Raw genomic sequence first — 24,273 nt, 5'->3', positions numbered from 1 at the left:
CACCCATGCACCGTTGCGACGACGACGACCTCTAATACAATATAAAAATGTTATACATTATAACAACAGTTAAGAACAGAAAAATGGAGTAAAACAATTATCTATTAACGTCCTAGGGACAAAGTAAGAAAACAAGGCCGACCATTGAAGCGTTGGACAAATAAAATAAAAGTAGCAAGCATCACGGGAATTTACAGATTTTTGAAATAGAGTTAAAAATATTAAGTGTCTAGTATTATTAAAAAGAAACTTCAGTATTTTTTTCTACTGTGTTTTTAGCATCTATGTTGGGAAGATATTTACAAATTTCCGCTTGCCAAAGATAAATGTATGAATATATCATTTGGCACAAGAGAGGCTATTTATTATTCTTTCTTAAGTGTGGAATAACATTTTAATTAATTCCCCTTAGTCAGGGGTACCTAAAGAAATAGTGAATGTAAAAAATCAAACAACTACCAACATTAATGACACCAGTTTCATCAATAAAGATATTTTGTGGTGTAAGATTTCTGTGCACGATATCTTGCTGGTGGCAGTAAAAAATTGCACTATTGATTTGGTACAAGTAACTTTTTACTAAGCTTGGATCCATAAACTGTAAGTAATAATTAATATTAGCTTGTTTAGGTTATGTAGTAATAGTGCAGTAAAATATTATAATTTAATAATATAGGCAATCTTCTTTTTATAATACAAGATATTACAACACAAGTGTAGTATTAAAAATTAAAAAAAAAGCAACTTTGTTTATTTTAAAACAATGATGGAAATTGCTGTATTTGCTTATAAATATTATATTATTCAATTACCAATTACAAATATGATAGTGAGGTAACTGTACTAAGACTATTGAATTCAAGCCCCAAGTAAATTGGTTATTACAATATTAACATAAACATTATTTATAGAGCAAATGGTAACAAATGTAGATACTTATCCAGGGATTAGGGAAATAACAATTCAAAACTCACTTTGCCACGTTCAAGAGAATCCATGTATTTTTTCAAATCCATGGAAAAATATTCAAATATTACCATCACCCTCCGTGGGCTCCGGTTTATCATCACATGATCTTGTAATTTCACTATATTGGGATGATTTAATTCCTTTAGATGTGAAATTGCACTGTAAATTACACATTGTACATTTTAGCAAATATCGAATTAAGAAATTAAGCATGGTGTAAATTTAAAATGAATTAAAATAATTCTGACCTAGAAAGAGATTATGCAAGACAGGAGACTGTTACGGCAACTAACATAAATAAATGTAAAAGTGATTTTTACATAAACTCTTTTGAAGATGTAAAAATAAACCTAAAAAAGTATGAAATCTTATTCATACATTATCTATACTATTATAGGGGATCTTTAAAATCCAGGATTTGAAGGTAGGAATTTTAGGACATTTCAGTTAAAAACTTGTAAAAGTAGTTATGATTTTACAGGCATTTGCTTTCAGTTCTTTACAGAAAATAACACCTCTCACCAGGCTATGATCGGAATTAAAGTTAAAATTGAGTACCACACTGACATTGTTAAAAATCTTGAGCACATTAGTAGCCTTTATCAAAGTCTATCCTATATTTATCTTTGCCATTAGGAGAGATCCAAGTCCATTGATTTTTCTGCTTTTTGAGAAAAAAAAGTGTTCATTATTCTCAAGTTATGTTTGAAACAGAAATTAGTGAATCTTTGGCCATTATCATTTCGCCTTCCTTGGCTATATTTTATCAACCCCAAGAGGACGAGTCGGATTGGGGTTGGTCCGTTTCAGGTTGCTGATAACTACTTAATTGCTATTTCTTTTTATTGCTAGTTGATGATGAGTAAAGTAAATGAGTTTGATCTCCCTCTCAACAAATCATATGCGTTGGTTTTATTTATTTTGCTGTTTGAAGGCATATTTAGGACACCGCACCGATTTAGGATAATCTTCGATTACGTAAACATCTTTAAATTTTTTGTTGTTTTTTAAATTTCTCCTTTTTTCCAATAGTTTGTTTGATCAGAATAACAAACATAAAGGAAAACCCAGACCGGGTTTTCCTTTATGTTTGTTTACAATTTTAAATATGTTCTGAATATCGTTTCTTTCAAGAGAGATGTTGAGATCATTTTCAATAGTTTCTGTAATTGCTTTGAGTAGATCTATTGAGCTTTTTTTCTTTCTTATCCAATTTAAAGAGTAGTATTTTATTCCTTTGCTTTGCTTGTCATTTTCTAGTTTAACTACCTTTCTTTCTAGTAATTCTACTTTCTCTTTCAGTTTTTTATTATCTTCTTATATCGGCACAAATTTTTCATTCATCTGTTTTAGAAGATTGTTAGTGATCATTGTTTGTCCATTTCTATTGTCATTTGGTCAACAAGCATTTGAAATTGTTGCTCCATTTATATTTTTATTAAATTACCACAAAATTCAACTAAAATCAATAATTACTGCGTGTAACGAAACGTTAAGTTATGCCAGCTATTTTGGTGGTGTATAGTCTGGCAAATATGTTATTGATAATGGGAAGCACGCGCGGCAAATTGCGCAGTATACGTATGCGCAGAGAACGTTCGATCAATGTTACCCTGTTATGTTGTTTTACCCCACGCTTAGCAAATCACATTTACCTATACGATAATTAAAATATCTGTCTATCATGTTTATGTTGTAGTTAATTATACAAAACGAAATGAGGAATTTTATGAGGATAATTTTATGGCACATGATATATATATACTTATGTACAACATAAACATTCAGTATGCATAATACAAGCTTATATACAATGCAATATGGATAAAGAAATATGTGGCAATATTTAAGATTTTATATATAAAAAAAATATATAATTAAATTATTTAAATAAATTTTGAGGTACAAAAAAAATGAGAGTGAGGTATCCCTTTGCCATACAAGTCACTGTGCGTTAGTGTGAGCGCTACGTCCTTACAGGAAATTCGCACCCACACATCTTTATAGGTACAATCGAGCTCACACTATATTATTTAAACAAGAATATAATTCATTGTAAACAAAAATGCCTTTTACCGTTTTGATTGTTTGCTTTATTATTTGTCAATTTTTATTTTTTACTTTCTTGCATGCATTAATTAACGTTTTATTTTAATTAATTATTTTTTTACGTATTTTTTTTTAATTTGCATTTAATTACTAATTATTTTTGTAAATGAACACTAACGGCCATTCCTTTTAATTTTTTACTTTTATATTTGACATTTTATTTATTAAAACTTTATTTTTTACAATTTTTTTGTATGTATTATTATTTTTATTCTTTTATGTACCTTATTAAAATGACTTTTTATATTTTACTTTTTTTATTGAATTTGGATTGAGAAGATTTGTATGTGGCCCCATTATAATAATTTCAATTCAGTTTTTTATTTAATTTTTCAATTTGGTTATCCATAACTTGATTTTGCATGTTGCTTAAGCTAACACACTAATTAATATAATATTACTAGATAAATATACTCTATTACGCCATTCCATATATATGATGCTATCATATGATATTATATTCATATTTCATAGTAATGAACTGATAGCGTTGCGCTGGATTGTACCGTAGCCCGGTCACACCCCGTATCGATTCCCCGCGAGCCCTTACGGGAAATCGGTCCGGCGTGAGCGGGTGTCTATGTGCAGACATCAAAATACGTTTTTTGCGCAATTTGCCGCGCGTGCTTCCCATTATCAATAACATATTTGCCAGACTATATCCGAACGTATAGTCTGACCAACGTGTTAGGCTTAGCGCGCACTGGTGACTTTTGTCACGGTGACAATAAATTTTTTGTCACTGACATGTCACCATACTTTTCGGACCTGCGCGCACTTGCGATGACAGTGACGAAATTTTTTACATTTGATAAAATGGATCTCGAAGAGATGGTTGTCTGTGCACTTATATTAAGAAATAGAAAAAAAGCAAACGTAGAAAATATTGGTTTTAAAATTACTATTTGAATAAACCTTTAGGGATTTGTCATAGAGCAATGGCCTCAACTCAATTTTGTCAATCAGTATTGTCATTGTCTATTTCATCTTCATGAAAATGCACGTTTTGCCTTGGTGATGAACTTGACGCCATTCTTGAAATAAAAATTCGGTGCTGCAATGCAACACGCTGCTGGTTCATGTTTATGCGGAAGACGACAAGTATGGAAACCGCAAGGGGGAGGGGGAACGAAGTGACATTTAGTTGCTAATGCGCGCACGGGCATACAAATCTATGGACGCGGTGACAGTTGCGTCACCGGCGTGTTGCCGTCCTCCGCGGACAAAAAGTCACCCAATTGTCACGTATCCAAATGCGCGCACCTTCATTTAGTGTAATGTACACGGTGACAGTCACGCAACAGTCACGGTGACAAAAATCACTAGTGCGCGCTATACCTTATTGTATATGAGAAGCACCCGTGGTAAATTGCGCAGAACGCGTATTTTGATGTCTGCACATAGCCGCAAAAAAAATGTAAAAAATAAATTTTATATAAATAAAATGTCAAATATAAAAGCAAAAAATTAAAAGGAATGGCATTTTTATTTACAATTAATTATATTCTTGTTTGAACCATATAGTGTGAGCTCGATTGTACTTATAAAGATGTGTGGGTACGAATTTCCTGTAAGGACGTAGCGCTCACACTGACGCACAGTAACTTGTATGGCAAAGGGATACCAGACTCTCATTTTTCGTACCTCAAAATTGATTGAAATAATTTACCCAATATATATATATATATATATTTTCATATAATCTTTAAGAAGTTTAAATATTGCCAGATATTTCTTTATCCATATTGCAGTTTATAAGTTTGTATTACGCATACTGAATGTTTGTGTACATTAGTGTATATATAGTATATACATATATACATAAATATCATGTGCCGTTAGTTATATAAGCAAAAATTTAGAATTGATTAATTATTGATTTACAAAAAAAATGTCATTATACTTTTCTGGTAGCTAGTCTTGATTTTCTTCTCGACAACGATGTATGGGACAGCTGATTATTTTTCGATATTTAAAATTTTCGTTTTGTATAATTTTCTACAACATAAAGATGATCAGATATTTTAATATTCGTATTGGTTAATATAATTTGCTAAGCGTGGGGTAAAACAACATAAAAGCGTAACACTGATCGAACGTTCTCTGTGCATACGTATTCTGCTCAATTTTACGAGAGTACTTCCCATTAGACTGGGATCCGGCCGTTGAATCCTGCATATACGAGTTTTCTTAATTAAACCTATATTAATGAATAATACATGATTAGTAGAACAGATTACACCTGGGTTGCCTGGAAGAATCCTGCCGCAATCACCTTTAATTACATTTTTTCGTAACTCGTTTTTGGAGAAAATTGCACCAATACGTTTTTTATATGAATCGCACATCATTTGAAAGATAATCCCATAAGGAATTGGAAAATTAAGGAAACAATTGAACAAAAGAACAATTCTTTCAGACCTAAATACCTTAAAAACTATCAGCATAGACGGAGAAGTTCTTGCTAGCAACATTTTTTTATCTATATTTTTTAATAGTTTTTATTAGTTGAATAGTTTTCATTTACTTTGCAAAAACGTAAATATTCGTACCAAAAAGATGGGCGCCATAGTTCTTTCTACGGATACGGACGGCGTTGTCAAATCAAACAAGCAGAGGGCGAAGAGAGAGAGAGAGATTGTTTATTGAAATGTAATTTTCCACATTTTCTTAATTAATAAAAAAAATATCCGCGATAATTGTCACCTCTCATTATATTAAGGAAACATGTTGTAATTAATACCTTATAGTAGATCGATATTTGTAAACATTTACTTAATTAGATAATTTAGTTGTTTTAAATAACCCTTTTATTTAACTAAATATTATTATTTATAAAATAAATTTTGCGAAGACTCAATATTATGGATTATTATTTTACTTGAAAAATAAGAATGATTTCATCTTTAAATAGTTTTCTGCGTGTACTTAATATGATTAAAATCATCATTTAACAGGTGAACAATTAGAATAAACATTGATTTTAAGATTGACCTTCTATTATATAATATTTTACTTTAAAACATAAGGCAGACTGCGCATTTCATCATCTATTCTCATAGTCAAACGGAACCGGAATAAAATATTTCAAACGCTGGCAACCCCTGTTTGCGGCAGGAATTTTCCAGGCAACCCTGTTTTATAGTGTTCAGAAAAAAATAAGCTTTAATTTGATATATAATTCATTAAAAAAACACATGAGTGCAAATTATTAACATTTAGTGACATGTTTAAACCAGGCAACCCTAGACTTGCGGCAGACTAAGAGCTGGCAACCCTTAATTTTCCAATTCCTTATGGGATTATCTTTCAAATGATGTGCGATTCATATAAAAAACGTATTGGTGCAATTTTCTCCAAAAACGAGTTACGAAAAAATGTAATTAAAGGTGATTGCGGCAGGATTCTTCCAGGCAACCCAGGTGTAATCTGTTCTACTAATCATGTATTATTCATTAATATAGGTTTAATTAAGAAAACTCGTATATGCAGGATTCAACGGCCGGATCCCAGGGTACATTGTCAATAACATGTTCGCCAGACTATATGTTAGATTTCTTCGGTTGGCAGAATTGACTCACTCACTTCACTTTTCTTCTAAAATCTTTGTCGTTTCACGTTTCACTCGTGACCACAGAACACATTTACTCGTTGCTCGTGACAGAGTGGTCGTCCTTTTTAAAGGTTGGTGGATTGTCTATGATTGTTTTTTTACAAATAACCTTGAACTTAAACCGGTGAAGTGAAATCGATAATTTTGTGATTGGTTTGGTTTTCATTGGCAATTTATATTTGTGATAACGTAGCACGGCACTTCTTAAGTCCACGGCGATTGTATATCAAATTTAACTAACATATTAATCAAATTTAACTGTTTAGTTTCACTATTTTTCTTGGAGGATTTGCTCAGGTGCTTACTGATAGACAGCCTGAAACCGAAAAAACCTGACCATACACACAGAGTTAAACAAATACTGGAAAAATACAACGAGTATAATAAAATGGTGTATATAGCCTTTGTAAACTACACCAAAGCCTCCAACAGTCTGAACCACAAACATGGGACACATTAGAAAAACAAGGAATTCTATAAATAATTTATACTAACATAATTAAAAACATCTATACATTGGTATACATGTTTTTAAGTATGTTGTAGCCAGGCCAGAATTCGGTTGGAATCACTGGGGAAAGAATTCTCTATAGAAAGAGGAGTCATACAAGGGGATCCTTTGTCTCCAAAACTCTTCTCCTCAGTGCTAGAAAAAGGTTTCTGCAATCTAAACTAGGAAGACTTCGGCCAAAATATTGATGGTTCTAATTTAACGCATCTCAGATTTGCCGATTACCTAGTGTTGTTCGAAGAGAAGCCAGAAACCCTGGAAAAAATATTAAAAAGCCTCAGCGAGGAAAGCAAGAAGGTTGGTCTGAAAATGAACTACACCAAAACCAGATTCATGACCAACTGCACAATTATAGATGTAAGAGTGAACATGGATACCCTAGAATATATTGATGAATATAATTACCTAGGCCAGCTTATCTCCCCAAAAGACCAATAAGCAAAAGAAATTAATACAAGAATTACCACCAGATGGAAGAGATAATAAAGTAAATAAAATAAAATAAAAAGCCTTTTATTTCTTACTAAGTTACAGTTTGCAAAAAAATCAAAACATTGAAGAAGTATACAAAAGGTATAATGTATATGTTACTTAAATATTATATAAACTACCTATATACATATATTTTTTAATCTTTGTAGTGTTTATTTGATTTTATATTTATATACATATTTTATTATTATTTTTGTGGAGGCCTTTACCTTCCGTTAAGAGGGGTTCTTGAAATCTACAAATTCATCAAGAGACACGATGAAAGGAAAAAGAAAAGAAAAAACTAAGAATATATAAAAAAAAAGTAATATTAAGTAAAGTAATAAAAAAAGATGGAAGAGATACTGGTCATTAAAGGAAATTATGAAATCACGGGAGCTGGGCATGGCACTTAAAACGAAGATATTTAACACATGCATCCTTCCATGTCTAACTTACGGATGTGAAACTTGCATTTATTAAAACCAACTAAATCGTGATAAAGTTGAGAAAAAACTATAATTAAATCAATATAATAAATTAAAGAAACATCTTATAAGAATAAAATAAAATCTGACCTTGTATTATAACTTCTTCAAATGTGGGTAAACCTAACTTTATTATAAATGGTCATGGTCAAATATCACTAAATTATGTTAATATACCCACTTTTCACTTACATGTGTGTATATTGTAAATTGAGTATTTGATATTGTTTTCTTGTTATTTACCATGTTCTACTAATTCCAACACTCACATTGATTAATATGTAGTTACTTAAAATAACTCTGTATTCTCTTTAAGTTAAATGTAATTTCTTTTGGGAAATAAATAAAACTCTTTAACCACAAATATGTGTAAATTGTATTAATTATATTAGTATTTTATAAATAAACAATTAATTAGTTAGAGATTATTCAATTTGAATGAAACAAAAAAAAATGTTAACTGGTCTTTTATAATACTAAAAAGATTAAAGAAACATGACATTGATTTGTCCGCAACAATTACATTGAATTTTATTAGTATGAAAATAAAAACAAAGCAATGTATAGTCTGGCAAATATGTTATTGATAATGGGAAGCACGCGCGGCAAATTGCGCAAAAAACGTATTTTGATGTCTGCACATAGACACCCGCTCACGCCGGACCGATTCCCCGTAAGGGCTCGCGGGGAATCGGTACGGGGTGTGACCGGGCTACGGTACAATCCAGCGCAACGCTATCAGTTCATTACTATGAAATATGAATATAATATCATATGATAGCATCATATATATGGAATGGCGTAATAGAGTATATTTATCTAGTAATATTATATTAATTAGTGTGTTAGCTTAAGCAACATGCAAAATCAAGTTATGGATAACCAAATTGAAAAATTAAATAAAAAACTGAATTGAAATTATTATAATGGGGCCACATACAAATCTTCTCAATCCAAATTCAATAAAAAAAGTAAAATATAAAAAGTCATTTTAATAAGGTACATAAAAGAATAAAAATAATAATACATACAAAAAAATTGTAAAAAATAAAGTTTTAATAAATAAAATGTCAAATATAAAAGTAAAAAATTAAAAGGAATGGCCGTTAGTGTTCATTTACAAAAATAATTAGTAATTAAATGCAAATTAAAAAAAAATACGTAAAAAAATAATTAATTAAAATAAAACGTTAATTAATGCATGCAAGAAAGTAAAAAATAAAAATTGACAAATAATAAAGCAAACAATCAAAACGGTAAAAGGCATTTTTGTTTACAATGAATTATATTCTTGTTTAAATAATATAGTGTGAGCTCGATTGTACCTATAAAGATGTGTGGGTGCGAATTTCCTGTAAGGACGTAGCGCTCACACTAACGCACAGTGACTTGTATGGCAAAGGGATACCTCACTCTCATTTTTTTTGTACCTCAAAATTTATTTAAATAATTTAATTATATATTTTTTTTATATATAAAATCTTAAATATTGCCACATATTTCTTTATCCATATTGCATTGTATATAAGCTTGTATTATGCATACTGAATGTTTATGTTGTACATAAGTATATATATATCATGTGCCATAAAATTATCCTCATAAAATTCCTCATTTCGTTTTGTATAATTAACTACAACATAAACATGATAGACAGATATTTTAATTATCGTATAGGTAAATGTGATTTGCTAAGCGTGGGGTAAAACAACATAACAGGGTAACATTGATCGAACGTTCTCTGCGCATACGTATACTGCGCAATTTGCCGCGCGTGCTTCCCATTATCAATAACATATTTGCCAGACTATACATACCTTGTAGCAATATATATAAAGCCTGGGTAGTCAGAAGCCAACTTTAATTTTTTTACAGACACGAACTGACCAGTTAATTTATTCTTGCCTTTATAAACCACTCCATATGAACCTTCGTGAATTTTTCCTATCTTTAGGTAATTATTCATCTTGTATAGGAATTTTGAAAGATTATAAAGATGCCACGTTCAGTTCAGTTCTTTATTTTTGCAAAGTTTGCAAAGTGTGCAAAGTTTCACAGTGTACCTTCTTTTAACGAAGTTTTTTTAAATTATGACAAACTCAAACGACATTTTGTTAAGATTGCCACATTAATTTAAATAGAGGATATTTACAATTTGATAGCGATCGTTAATATAAATTAATCAAATGAAGTCGAAAAATATGCTAGAGGTAAAATAATACAAATTAATAAAGAGTCAGGTAGATTAATGAGTGACGTTTTTTTATTAGATTATGGGGATACCAAAAGAATGTAGGCACCATTCTTCTATTTGGATATGTGATCAAGAATTACGTGATTTGCCACAATTGTCTCTATTTTGTGAAATAGCATATTGTGCCCCATGTGAAGGAGGTACAGAATGGACAAAAGAAGCGATTATATTTAAATTTTATGTAGGCACTGGACGTGTTAGAATAAAAAAGTAAAAAAATAAAAATATTGACAACATAAGCAACATTGATGGCCCTTACTACATATTCCACATTAGGTCAAAAAAATAATAATTGTAGCATAAAATGTGATCTGCAGTATTATATAAAAAAAATTTTGTGCAGCATAACTCTGTGTGTGTCAAAAATTGTTTCATTAATTAAGAAAAGTGTAAATAATAAATTTATTATATGTATTGAATGGCTTAAACTGATTAAGAATATAGTCATTATTACAATTAAGAAATAAATAAGATGTTTCTTTTATTTTTTACACACATTACAAAAAAATAAATATGAAACAAATTGTATATTCTTATTTTCTATTCTATTCTATTGTTGATTTCACTTAAATGTGAACATAGAAAACTGTAAAAGATTTAACAGGAGCTATACATATCCATATTTTGAAAAGAATACATTTTTTGTGAGAAATATAAATCTTTAGAGATTCATTTTCATTATGTTTAAACCCATATCTTTTCTTATTTTAAAAATATCTAATTGTAATTAAGTACCCTCCCGAAATAAGGGTTTCAGCTGAAGTCGAATCTTCGGCTTTGGTGTTGGTTTCAGATGAAACCTATGCTATATAGGATGACTTAGAGGACATCATTTTCAACTCTTTTCTTTTTTCCCCATATTACTTACTCTGAAGTTATACCATTTTTGAGATAGGTACTTATTGGTTATTTTTTTCAAAGCAACATTTTTAATAAATATATTTGCTGTAATGCTCAATAAAATTTATTTAGCAGGTTTTTTTCTTTGACTCCAGATATTATTTATTGTTTTATACATATATACCCAATTAAATGTGTATCTAAGTAAAGCAGCCTATAATATTGTGGCAATATACTTAGTTTATAGTATTTTTTTACAAGGTTATAAAGTGAGTTGAAAATGTTAAACTTTTATCACAAGTTATATCTTCAATTAAGATATCAATGTTTTCTCAAAATGTTATGTTAAAGAAACGTTAGATCCAAATTTTAATTATTTAAACTATTAATTTTAAGATGTCACTTAATTAACCTCAAATTTAATTATATTGTATCCTATCTGTTTCTATAGACTCATTTGGCTATTTAGAACTGGTGAGAAGGGTGGTGTGGTGAAATAAGAAATAAAACCAAAAAAATATAAAATTATATATGTATATGAATTTTAAGGAAACGTAGGACGGAACGGTTTCCAAGAGGCGCGGGTTCAAGTCCCGCTGTGCAATTTTTTTTAATTTTTGAAAGCAGACCCAACAGTCAGGCTGTAGTCGTCTTTTCCTTTAAGTATTCGATTCATTAATAATGTTATCAAAATATATAGTATACTTAAAGTAAAATTAAAATACATTGAAAAACAATCAGTTACATGAGCGATGAATTACGATAATGCTCTGAACTACAATCCAAACAGTACAGTATACCTATAGATGTTATTTTCAAAGACGATATCTAGAAATTCCTATAGGGTCAAGTGTTAACATTTTACAGTTGTAATTACGAAAAATGATATAATATAAGAAACGAGTCATAATGCGCATGCATTATCACCGAAATTGTACAAAACTTACAATTTTGTAAAATAAAGTAGTCAATTGTGAATCGAACTCGTATACACGAAAGTGATCGTAGGGGAACGTGTAAAAATGACAAACTAAGATTACGAGCGTATACTCTCACTTTATATGAAATGAACTACAAAATATATTATACTTTTTAGAAAATATATAAAAAATATAATGTAGGTGGATTTTGTAATGATTTTTTTTGAAACGACATTTAAATTTACAGATAGATACATACTTATATCACAAATTTTATTAGTAAGTTCTTACTTATGGCCAAATTTAATAATTGTAGGATAATGGGAAGTATCCTATAGGTTCAAACTACGTATTGAATTTCATTCGAAAAGAAGCAAAAACAATATAGGGACAAAAAAGTATTTCTATAAGATTTTTTATAGGTATGAAAATCTAAATATCTGAATTCTTAGATATAAACAAAAAAACGAAGAGATATAAATTAAATAACATTCTTTGGATATCTTGTGGTAGTAATAGTTTTTGCTAAAATATAACTTTTATAAAATCTATAATTTATTCGGTCTAAGTATGTCTAAGATTTATAGAGCGACAGTTTATAACTACTACGTTACGGAAGGCCTATTACTGAGTTCCTTCTATTAAGAATTTCTATAGTATATTTTTTTCCATAAAAATCACAAGTTCGCTAATCGAGGATGAATTGGATAGGTACTGAGGTTCCCCACCTAGACTGCCGTTGAACTATCAATCGCGTTATACTTGTACTCGTGTATTGTACCTGATAGATATAAAATCTATAGACAGAATGATGTAGTGCTTAGTTACAACCTGTGGTTAGAACGGTGTAGAAATATTAGGTACAAGCGGCCCGCCCGCGGCTTCGCCTGCGTGAACTACGTTATTATTAATTTCCGTCTCCATGAGTACCTACGTCCTATAAGTGACGTCCATGCAACATTTGAGACTTTAGCATTTGCAGTAACGAAATTTCATACAAACTTTCAACCCCAAAAACAACCCCTTAGAAGTCGAATATTGCAAATTCCCGTCTTAGCGAGCACCTACGTCCTATAAATAACTCCTATGCAAAATTTGAGAATCCTAGCTCTGGTAGTTTCTGAGATTTCGTGATGAGTGAGTGACCTTTCGATTTTATATATATAGATATATAGATTATATGGTGACCATCAGAGTTCTCATCAGGGTTTTCCAGAAGAAGTACGAAATAAGTTCAGAATTTATGGACTTAAGGTAAGTGACGGTAACTTCGTGATAGTACGTGGTTTCGTGAGTTTTGCTTCTGGCAAAAATAATAAGCAATTTAAGTATTATTTACGGAAACTATATATTGGTATATAATCTTTATACTTTCAACTGTCTAAAAACTAAGTAACAATATTTTAATGATAAAATTGAGCGCATAGCGACATTTTAAACGCAGAGTTGGCTACAAACTGCATTGTAACGTGTCTGCAATGCTTGCGACCGTAAGACTAGCGTAAGAATTTCTTAAGGTTGTAGAAAGACAAAGGTAAATTATTCGAATAAAACATTGAATATATGCTTTTTTGTATTCTATAAAAAAACATTTTATTGAAAAAAAAAATAGATGGAAGCATAAAATTCTTTTAAAATTGCAATAAATCGATTCACGAAATAGCAGACATTTTATTTATCAAGTGTCCGCTATTTCGTGTTACTACCGAATTAGGGAAATCTTAGATACTTTTTAATAAATTTATATTTATGTTATAAATAAGATAATTTAAATTTAAAGCTTAAAATCAGTTACTATATTTATTAAAGTTTCTCGTGATCGAAATTCGGTATATGTTTTGTCCACTTAAATTTCTATATTACTATTTTAAAGGTAACCTGAATTGGTAATTTTAAGCTAAATTCGTATAGGTACTGCCAATGCAATTTTATTTTTTAATCAACCTTTATAATTTATTTTTGTGTATTTTATCGAATATACGTGGTAGTTAATGATTACTTTACATAATGTAAAAAATACTGAATAAACAGAACTGCGGAAGTTACTAAAATCAGTAACACGAAATAAGATCCCCTACATTTCATTATTTTCTCTAACTTCGTGACAAATAAATCTACGTAAAATCAGCACATTGACTTCTTTGTCTTTGTTAATAGTGTTTATCTTAATCTTGTTATAAGTCTAAATAAAGATCTTTTTATTTTTTCAAGAATTTTTCAAGAATATAATATATACCTACTAAACACAAAACGCCGTACAAACTGGTTGCGAAAATATATAGTTCTATAAACTGGCATACCTAGCTTCAAAAAATTTAACTTGAATTTTGAGTTTTTTTATATATTTTTTATAAAAAAAATATATAAAAGTTCAAAAATGTAGTTTTTTTAAAACTGAGCTTATATAATTTGTAAATTATAAAAGTTGGGGCTACTCGTGGCGCAGGAGTACAAAGTGTGACTGTAAAACCGACTGGTTGTGGGTTCGATCCCCACTCCAGGAGATGAAAATAGGAATAGTATAGAAAATAGAAAATATTTATTTAAATTTATATTTCAGGCAAAGCGCGGCGTTGAGTTGTGCCGCTTAATATGCTGTGACTCCGGAATTCCGCAGAAAGTGGGGAACGGATTGTTTTAAAAACACTAGGTTCCTACCTATCTACCTACCTACCTATCTACCTACCTACCTACCTAGGCCTATCCTGCTGTGTGCGGGATACAGCGTGAAGATGATTTAATTTGATTTGATTTTTTTTATAAAAGTTTTAATGTCGTTAAGCTGATCTACCTATTTTTTTTTATTTACAAATTCTTTACAATCAAAACCAATAAAGGTGTTAATTTTTTTTATTATAAAACCTCACTCGCGAGGTAAAAACTTGTGACCCGAAATAGGGGACACAAACTCACGAAGTTAGAAACAGAGCTAAATTTTATCACGAAGTAGGGTTCAAATTAGAGGTCCACAAATAAATTAATATAAAAATTAAGGTTAAGTTAAACCGCATAATTCACACATTAAATTACTGCCAAAAGACCCAATTTGATCACACTAAAATTTGCAAATTCATATAACCTTTAATAATGTATTTATAATAGTTTAAAGTCATGAGAGCCTTAAACTGCCGAACTCCCGTACATTTACCTTAGTGTATGAGAATTAGTCCCAAAGTTACGAGTAACACAGGTAGATACCTAAAGCTAGCAACATTAAATCGCAATCACAATAACCTTAGTATCGATCGATCTCCATTTTGTCCTGGGCAGAAGGGAACGCTACGCTCAGTTTAGTATTTTATTTTGTTTGTATTTGCAGATTCACGTTTTTGGCGCGAAAATCAAGAATATTATTGGTAATGTATTAAATGAAATATTATAATTAATAATTTATATACCTACACATGCCTATTTAAAGTATTGTGTTATTTTTAATAAAATGTTTATATTGTTTGTTTATTATAATATTATATATGTATTATGTATATGATTATTGCATATTATATAAGCACGTATTATATGTTTTTAATCGACTTCTGTAAGATAAAGAGGTTATCAATCAGCGTTGCCAGATTTCTTCACGGTGAAAAGCAGGATTTTTGAACATTTTATGTAAAAAAGTGGGATTGTTTCACCAAAAGCTTTGTCCGTCTGTCTGTCTGTCTGTCAAGACCCTTTATCTCAGGAACGCTTGGAGATATCAAGTTCAAATTCAAACCATATACTCAGATCTGATTGATCAGATTCCCCATGATTTCCTAAAAAAACATTTCTACATTTACTAAAAAACAATATATAGCCGTTAATATAGCAAAAAAAGCGTATTTCTACACTACAAAAGGAATCAAAATTAATAGGATCCTTCTGGTTAACTCTCTCTGTGTAACAGGTTTTATTAAATAATTATAATTATGATGATGACCGTATTTCATAGAGAATAAGTTGATTATAAAAGGGAAACTGAGGTAACAGGCCGGTATCCCAATAATGTAAATTTTAATATTATTATCGGTTGACATTTGATTTGGTGTTAATAATAGTTAAGTCCCAAATATGTTAGGACTACTATCACGGTCTAGGTCACGCCCCGCGTAGTTCTTGTAATAGAAGTACGAGAAGTGTAATAGAAGTACTACCGATCTAACTCTCGCCCCCGTTCCCGAGTGGACTCCCCCGTTGTGTATTTAATCAACATAGCCTTAAATATAAGCAATTAAAAGATTTTAATTATTTATCTGATCATTTATAATCGTTATACTGATGACATTTAATATCGTTGAAAACAGTTTAACGCCAGGATTTCTCTTACGAGCGGAAAAATAAAAACCATTCTTTACATATACTTAATTATTTTGCCTGAGTGGAGGTCGAATTCACAATCATCGCAATTACTGTCAGCACTGTGCCACTGTGCCGCGATGGTCTAATAGCGATATCCATATTCAATGAGTTTTATTTCTTTATATGAGTACCTAAGAGTTGTATTTGTTTATAAGTAGGTACCTAGTGCCTTGTACAGCGTATATTTACGATATAATTTATTTATTTGCAGACGCCATGGATAATATAGAAGAAATGCTTAAAGATGTAACCATATCTCAATATGAGATGGAAACAGGAGAAGAAGTTCACGTCACATTGATTATAGACCTGCACAATTTCTACACCAGACCTGTCAAATACGCACCGTTCATTGATAAATTTGAAACACTACAACCGCAAGCTAAGCCCAGCACTATTAAAGTTCACGATATGGTGGTGTTCAACTTGGAACGATCAGAAACTGTTTTTAAGTTTGCAAGGGGGAAAATATTTCATGTCAACGACAAGGATGGCCTGAAATGTGACATTTTCGCCGTGGACTACGGATATTTTGAGACATCGGTACCGCTTCAGTTCATATGGGAATGTGATCAGAAGTTCCTGGATATCCCTCCACTTATCTCTTATTGTGGACTCGCTCGATGTGATCCCTGTGAGGGCGAAGTGGCGTGGTCAGAAGAAGCCATTAACGCTTTTAAATATTACGTAGGCGATGAGAAAGCTTATATGAGAATTGTGGAGAACAATATAGATAAACTGATGGTCGAACTTTACAATAGCCAACCGGAAGACATTGCTTCTATGCTGAGTAGAGATTAAGTATCCTTATGCTTTCAAAAGCTAATCTAAGAATATAATATAACTAGCGGTCCGCCCGCGGCTTCGCCTGCTTGAACTACGCTATTATTAATTTCTGTCTCCATGAGTACCTACATCCTATAAGTGACGTCCATGCAAAATTTGAGACTGCTAGCATTTGTAGTAACGAAGTTTCATACAAACTTTCAACTCCAAAAACAACCCTAAGGGATTATCCTTAACTTTAAGTCGTTAACTACTACTAAGTCTACTATTGATAACTAAGTGGGTAGATATAACTAAGTCGAATATTGCAAATTCCCGTCTTAGCGAGCACCTACGTCCTATAAGTAACTCCTATGCAAAATTTGAGATTCCTAGCACATGTAGTTTCTGAATTTCGTGATGAGTGAGTGACCTTTCGATTTTATATATATAGATTTGCGAAATTCACATTGTCATATAAGTATTGATCTCATCTTTTATTACGCAGTTTATCTTCAGCAGGTAATAAAATAGCAGTAACTTATCTTCTAATTATAGTATATTTTAATGAAGTAATTACCTAAGTAAATTACTAAATAATAAATCTACCATTTCCTAAGTAAATTTTTTAAATTAATATTTAATAATAATATGACAGGCGATGACTTGTATCTACAATATAATTTCATATTTCTTTAAATATTATCATTTAGAAAAGGTAGGTCGTTCAGTGGCAAGATATTAATAATATAAGCGAAAGACATAAGGAGGGAAAATAAGATCTGAAATAAAATGTGAAGTTATTTAATTATTTTTAATTTAATTACTTATCATATCGTTACGTTATTCACTCATTTGTAAAATAAGTTCACCTTATCTGTAAAATAACTAAATTGTTCCTAAGGCTCTTAGTAAGTACCAACCTATAGTTTATTTGCATGTATAAGTCAATAATTAAGTTTTACAAGTGCGATCTAAAATGTATTTATAACGTAATATTGATTTGGTAAACTCAATTATATCTATTTATTAAAGAAAATAAAGATTTATCTATCAATAGAAATGTAATTAAATCAAAATCTTTTTCTAATTTTTTTCTTAAGCGTCGCATCAGGGGCGTTTTAACCTATAGTGCAGGGTGATCGCCTTCTCATGTCAGACAATTCATAACCATGACACATCAAACAAAATCCCAAACGCTATCCCATAGTGTAAGTTATCAAATATTTTTAACCGACTTCTGTAAGAAGAGGAGGTGTACTTTTTTTTTACGTTTGTTATTTGTTAATTAAAATCGCCAACCGTTTGGCGTTCGATTGGTCCGTTATAACTTTCGTCAGATATTTTAGGCCCTTATTTATAACCCGCTCTTAAGTGTGAGGACGATCTTGAGATGCTATTCTCATTTCTAAATTACATATCTATGAATGAAAACGGCTCTGAACTTGAGAATGGTTTTTAAATTTAATTAAATGATTATGTAAATGCTACAATCAATTATACCCTAGATGAATGAAAGATGATTACGGTCTAAAAAACGACAAAACAAATACGACGACAAGTTTGTGTTTTCATTCGCACTATAGGACACTAAGCCTTGACAAAATAGTATAAGGTTGGATTTTATTGAAATGATCTTATGTCATAAGTCTGTGTGTAATAATATTTTGAATTTCTGTTTATAATGACTGGTGCCATATTTTTAAGCCGTATTTGTATGCAATCTTTTATCTAGTGTATTATTGATCGAAGTGTAAATGGCATATAAATGTCATTGGTAAATGCTTATTACGATAAATATTTTTTACTATAAGATGCGTTTTATTTTTCCGTGTGGATATAGACTGTTATGGTGATGATTGATGGTCCAGATCATAAAATCATATATCAATGGGGAATTTTATAAAAGTAATTATTTATGTTCTATTACTTTTTTTACTCAAAATTATTAATATAATTTAAATTGCAACAATCCGAGCATGTTTGGAGCTAACTTATAATTTTCTACAGATACCTAAATAATAAATAAATTGTTTGGTCTATATTAAAGGTTTGTTTATTTGTTTTTAAAATTCTTTATCAATAAATAAGTATGATAACAAACATAACTTAAGCTAGAAAATATATTGTTAATATAATTTAAAAGAATAGGTACTTTATCAGGCTAATAAGGCACCTTCAAAGTTTACAAACTGTATAACCTACAAACTGTATAACCAAAAAACTTATTAAACAAAGTATTCTATTCGATATTTTAGCTAAAATATCGTTCCAAAACTGATAATGAAGGTAATTAATAATTAAAAACTACTACTAACATATAAGTTAGGTTCAGTTACGACCAGTAACGTAGCCGCGAGTAGACCTCCCGCGTCCCCCTCGTACAGTCGTACTAGGGCGACAGCGGGGGGCGCGTTTGAGACGCAGCGAGTCGGATGGCTGGCTGAGGCACTCGCTGGACCGGTTTTAATATAATTATATCTGATATTTTCGTTCGGCCTATTGTCGAAATTAAGTTATTTATATGTGTATGAAATAATTCATCAAATTTATGCGTAAATTTAAATATGAATTCACGTAATGTAGGATAATCAAGTTTTCTACGTAATTTAATTAAATTAATTTTAAGTTGCAAATTATGAGCTATTTTTAATGCTTTATTTTGGATGGTTTTCGAGAAAATTTAGGTTAGTGAGACAAGTACTACTCCATACAGGACAAGCATATATAACGCGTGGGCGTACTAAGCTAGTATAAATACGTAATTTTGTACGCGGACTGAGGTTAAGTACTCCTTTTATTTAGTACTGGGCCAAGTAAGCCAAGCAACTGTATTCCTTTGATTCTAAAATGGGTTATTTGTTTTTCCCAATTGAGTTTCCTCTCCAATAGTACTCCCAAGTAACGTACATGACTAGACCATTGTATTTTATGGTTTAAAATTTGTAGTTTCCTCTGGGGACAAGACCGATAGCAGCTGAATAGTATGGCTTCTATTTTAGTTTCGTTAAGCTTCAGTTTCCAGTTTATGAAGTATTCATGCAACATGTCCAGGGACAATAGCAAACTACCTATAATAAGATTTAAATTCGAAGCGGAGGTGTATGAAGCAGTGTCGTCGGCAAAACAAGCCAGGTGAGTACGAACCGAACGAAGTAGGTATGTCATTTAGGTAAATCAAAAAGAGATAAGGGCCTAGTATGTACGTACCCCTGAGGGACGCCAGCTGGCACTGTCTGCCATGAGGTTTAAAAATGTCAGCACTGGGGTTATCCACTTTTTTTAGCTTACTGTCTCAGATCTCGTCGTTGTGGTGGCGAACAAATATGTGAATTAGGTACTTATTAGGTAAAATTTATTTGGTATCTACTATTAAGTCGTTTTTTGAGTGCCAAGTTGTTACATTGAGCCTCTATACGACGAAGATAATTTTTATAACGTATAAGATTTTTTATTCGATAAGGTAGCTTAATGAAATGAGGTATTTGTCATGTCGTTGGAACGTTCGTATCACGAGCTTCAATGATAGCCGTATGGAGGGAAATTAAGGCAAGTTTTTATTAAAGGTTAAAGCGTTTAAGTGTTTTGAATTTTTCAACTAAACATTCAATCATAAAATCAAAATATTCCATATAAAATGTTAAAATTTAAATTTAATTTTAATGTCGACATCCTTCATATTAAAGAAGTTAATACAATCTGAAGGGCGACTATAAAAATAGTATTGTCTAAAAATAATTCATTAAATAAATGTAGACTAGCAACATTCTGCGTTCGCTGCAACAGTATTGATCCAGAAGTCGACAGGACCCAGCGCTTTGGTTCGTTGGTATACACATCGGTATGGGTAACTACGCACACTATGCACTGGTAGGTGATTGATTTTAGCGATGCAGTGCTGGTGCAGTCTTGTTTAGAAGTACTCGTTTCATACATTATCTTTTCCTATATAAAATTATATTTTGTACTATAAAATTTAATAATAATCGATGTATGTTGTGTTTTAGGTGCGATTTTTTAATTGCGGTGCGCTAAAATTTAAATATTGAAGAGACTAATTCAATTTAATTTATTGACCTGGCGATTTGACCTGGGTAATTACTTAAAGTATATTTTTTCATGTTGTGGCCTTTCTGTGTTTGATATTCATATTTTTATTGTTAAAAACAATTAGAAATGCTGGCGTTTTTCGATTCAAAGCAATCGAGTCTATTTTGTTATATAATATATGTGTATATCATCTTTAATAGATAATAAGTGTATATTTACGCATGTGTACAAATGTATATATTTCGGTAATTACCTACGTTTCCTTTAAAACCTGTATTTGAATGTATTTTTTATTGTTGAATATATTTATTAATTTGTTGTTTATTATCTACTTCTTTGTTTTTCTTCTGACTTACCTGTTTTAATTTTTGGCAGCGCTAAAGTTATAAAGTAACTTGCTTATCGATGTTAAAATATAAAGAAACTATATTACATTCAGCTACCACGATTGGCCAAGTCGTATAATTAAGTATACTCCCAACAATATAAATCGAAATTCTGGTAATGTAGAATTGGTAGCTATTTGTAATAATCAATAAATGTATTACACTCTAATGTTTTCAATATAGTGTTTTTTATTTGTCTAGAACAAAATGGAGAATATTGAAAGATTATTAGGAGAACTAGCACTTAATAATTTCGAAGCAGAATCGATGCATTGGGTAGATGTTGTATACGTAGTTAACCCATTAGACTTTTATGTGCGTCCAGTCAGGTATAATAAATTAGTCGCAACATTCAGAAAAATGACGCCTACTCATAAATTTTTGGATGTAAAAATTCAAGATATGGTCATTTATAATCTCTATTATCAGCAAGTTAACGGTCGATACTTCATAAGGGGCCGAGTTTCTCGAATACAATCTGTGAATAATCAAGTGGAATGCGATATATTTGCTATAGATTACGGTTTTACTAATAGATCAGTGCCTCTAGAGCAACTATGGCAGTGTTCACCTGATTTACTGAACACTCCAGCGCTTGCATACCATAGCCAACTAGCAAACTGTTTCCCAGTGGGATCTACATATTGGACAGAATATGCAACAAAAATTTTCAGAAGTCACTTAGGACATGGTAGAGTAAAAATGACGGTGTTAGGCAGAACGTCCAGTAAACTAGTGATAAAATTAATGAATACAAATCTAAATGATGTTGCCACTCTGTTAGCAGTAGCGGGAGTCTCGGATGTAGGCTCCTACTATGACTGTATACCATGGAAACCTCTCATTGTACGCAAAAGATTCAATTTTGAGTTTAAAAAAATTAAAGTAAATGAAAAAATACATGTGACGGTGTTAGGAGGTAAGTCGTTAAAAAAATTCTATGTAAAAGAAGTAAAAGATTATAAACAATTTTGGTCGCATGCAGATAACATAACGTTCTATGCTCGACGAGAGTACTCACTTATTCCAAATCATCTGATAGAAGGAGCAATAATTTGTGTAAAAGATAAAGAAGAGAATCAGTACCATAGAGCTATTATAAAAAAGGTTACAAAATTGAATTCAACTGCGATTTTGCAACTTGTTGATTGGGGAAGAGACGAAGAATATGCAGTGGAGAGAATGAAATATATGTCGAAACAATCTTTGAAAACTCCCATGTCAACAATTTATTGTTCAGCTGCCTCGAACCAAGCCTGGGACAACGGTTTTAAAAAATTTTTGACACCGGGGTTTGAATTTTACATAACAGTTAAGCGTCTCGGCTATGAATTTGAATGTCCATACACTGTTGATATTTCACCAGTTGAAGATGAGAAATGTGAGGGAGCTATAGCGCTGGAGGTTGAAAAATCAAAAGAGGAGACCAAAATTGAAAAAATAGATTTCTTTCCATGGACAAATTCATGTGAACGTGATATTGTAAAAAAGCGACATTTAGGATGCGGCGATTTCGAATTTCTGAATACACCAGATATTTCACCTGCTCAAAGTGATGAAGAAGATAATTGTCAAGAATCAATAACTTGGGACAAATTACTCACAAAAAGCAGAATACCGTACAAGGGTATCGGTTATAAATTCATTGTTTCTAAGCCTATTGAGAGATCATATAGGTGCAAGCAACCAGAACGACATTTTGAAGGTGCCATTCCTTTCGTGATCGAGTCCTCAGAAAAAAATGAAGAGTATGAATTTGAATTTTCAAATATCGGTGATCCGTCAGTTATAACTGAGATAACAGAAAAAAAATGTGAAGGATCAACTGCTCCTCTGACTATAAAAGAAAATCTGAAACCAACCGAACACATTCTTCAACCAATAAATTTGGACACAGTTAGCGGTACATTAAAAAATAAATGCAACGAAAACGAACATGAAGGCACTAATTTGAAAATTGTAACTGAGATAGCAGAAAAAAAATGTAAAAAAGCGACTGTTCCACTAACTATAATTGAAAATTTCAAGCCCGTCGAAAATATAATTCCAGCCCCGTTGGATACTGATAACATTGTTTTAAAATCTGAAAACAAAAAAACGACACATGCAGGCACTATTATACAAATAATAGATGAAAGTCAATACGTTGAAACTATTGAGGTTCAACTTACGTGTATCAATAAAGAAAAGATTCAATGTGAAACTAAAGAAAAACAGGATACTTTGCAGGAACACGATTTAAAAAAGATGAATAAACACGAATAAGAGCATTATTTTTAAGCATACATTTACTATTTGTTATAACTATAAATGTTTCAATATATCAATGTATAGTAGGAAGCAAAAATAAATGTAAAATGTATTAAAATATTTTGTTTTATTTTAAAAATCCACTGCAGGTACCCATTATATTAAACATTTCAAAGCCCCAAGCCCCTGCGCCACGACGGCCTCATAGTTTGTGGGGTCGCAAACCGCCTCTCCGGCCGCCATCTTGGAAAAAGCGATGCCAAGAGTTTTCGCACTGTATCGCCTTGACCAGCTCCTCTACAGAAA

At 31.2% G+C, this 24,273-nt stretch overlaps 2 protein-coding genes across 8 annotated transcripts; both read left to right on the top strand.

The window, feature by feature from the left end:
- Positions 1-445: 445 nt before the first annotated feature.
- On the top strand, positions 446-19,094 carry LOC146527049 (uncharacterized). 5 transcript variants are annotated; one of them, XM_085206613.1, is made up of 3 exons: positions 446-600; positions 15,495-15,531; positions 16,728-19,094. In XM_085206613.1, the coding sequence occupies exon 3, from the start codon at positions 16,733-16,735 to the stop codon at positions 17,315-17,317; it is 585 nt and encodes a 194-aa protein (XP_085062739.1). In that variant the 5' UTR covers positions 446-600; positions 15,495-15,531; positions 16,728-16,732; the 3' UTR covers positions 17,318-19,094. The 5 variants fall into 5 exon arrangements, with proteins under 5 accessions (XP_085062739.1, XP_085062740.1, XP_085062737.1 ...); XM_085206611.1 differs by lacking the exons at positions 446-600; positions 15,495-15,531 and adding exons at positions 6,169-6,710; positions 6,741-6,762; XM_085206612.1 differs by lacking the exon at positions 446-600 and adding an exon at positions 6,706-6,762.
- Positions 19,095-21,040: 1,946 nt separating this feature from the next.
- Positions 21,041-24,085, top strand: LOC146527048 (uncharacterized). 3 transcript variants are annotated; one of them, XM_085206606.1, is made up of 3 exons: positions 21,041-21,151; positions 21,289-21,375; positions 21,919-24,085. In XM_085206606.1, exon 3 carries the CDS (start codon positions 21,925-21,927, stop codon positions 23,980-23,982), a length of 2,058 nt encoding a protein of 685 aa, XP_085062732.1. In that variant the 5' UTR covers positions 21,041-21,151; positions 21,289-21,375; positions 21,919-21,924; the 3' UTR covers positions 23,983-24,085. The 3 variants fall into 3 exon arrangements, with proteins under 3 accessions (XP_085062732.1, XP_085062734.1, XP_085062733.1); XM_085206608.1 differs by having other exon boundaries at positions 21,127-21,200; XM_085206607.1 differs by having other exon boundaries at positions 21,127-21,200; positions 21,707-24,085.
- The last annotated feature ends 188 nt before the right edge of the window (positions 24,086-24,273 follow it).

Source organism: Heliconius melpomene, chromosome 21, assembly GCF_056956725.1.
Source record: "Heliconius melpomene rosina isolate 202511_hmr_F chromosome 21, ASM5695672v1, whole genome shotgun sequence".
Classification (NCBI taxonomy): domain Eukaryota; kingdom Metazoa; phylum Arthropoda; class Insecta; order Lepidoptera; family Nymphalidae; genus Heliconius; species Heliconius melpomene.
Note: the sequence above shows the minus strand (reverse complement) of the source record. Positions and strands in the feature narration are given on the sequence as shown.

What these genes read in the sequence shown, in the direction of transcription:
- LOC146527049 (XM_085206610.1), top strand. Translation starts at nt 6,609, where the DNA reads ATGTTCGCCAGACTATATGTTAGATTTCTTCGGTTGGCAGAATTGACT. An exon ending in AGTGGTCGTCCTTTTTAAAG is followed by an intron (nt 6,763 to 16,727) that starts GTTGGTGGATTG and finishes ATTTATTTGCAG; the next exon opens with ACGCCATGGATAATATAGAA.
- LOC146527048 (XM_085206606.1), top strand. Translation starts at nt 21,925, where the DNA reads ATGGAGAATATTGAAAGATTATTAGGAGAACTAGCACTTAATAATTTC.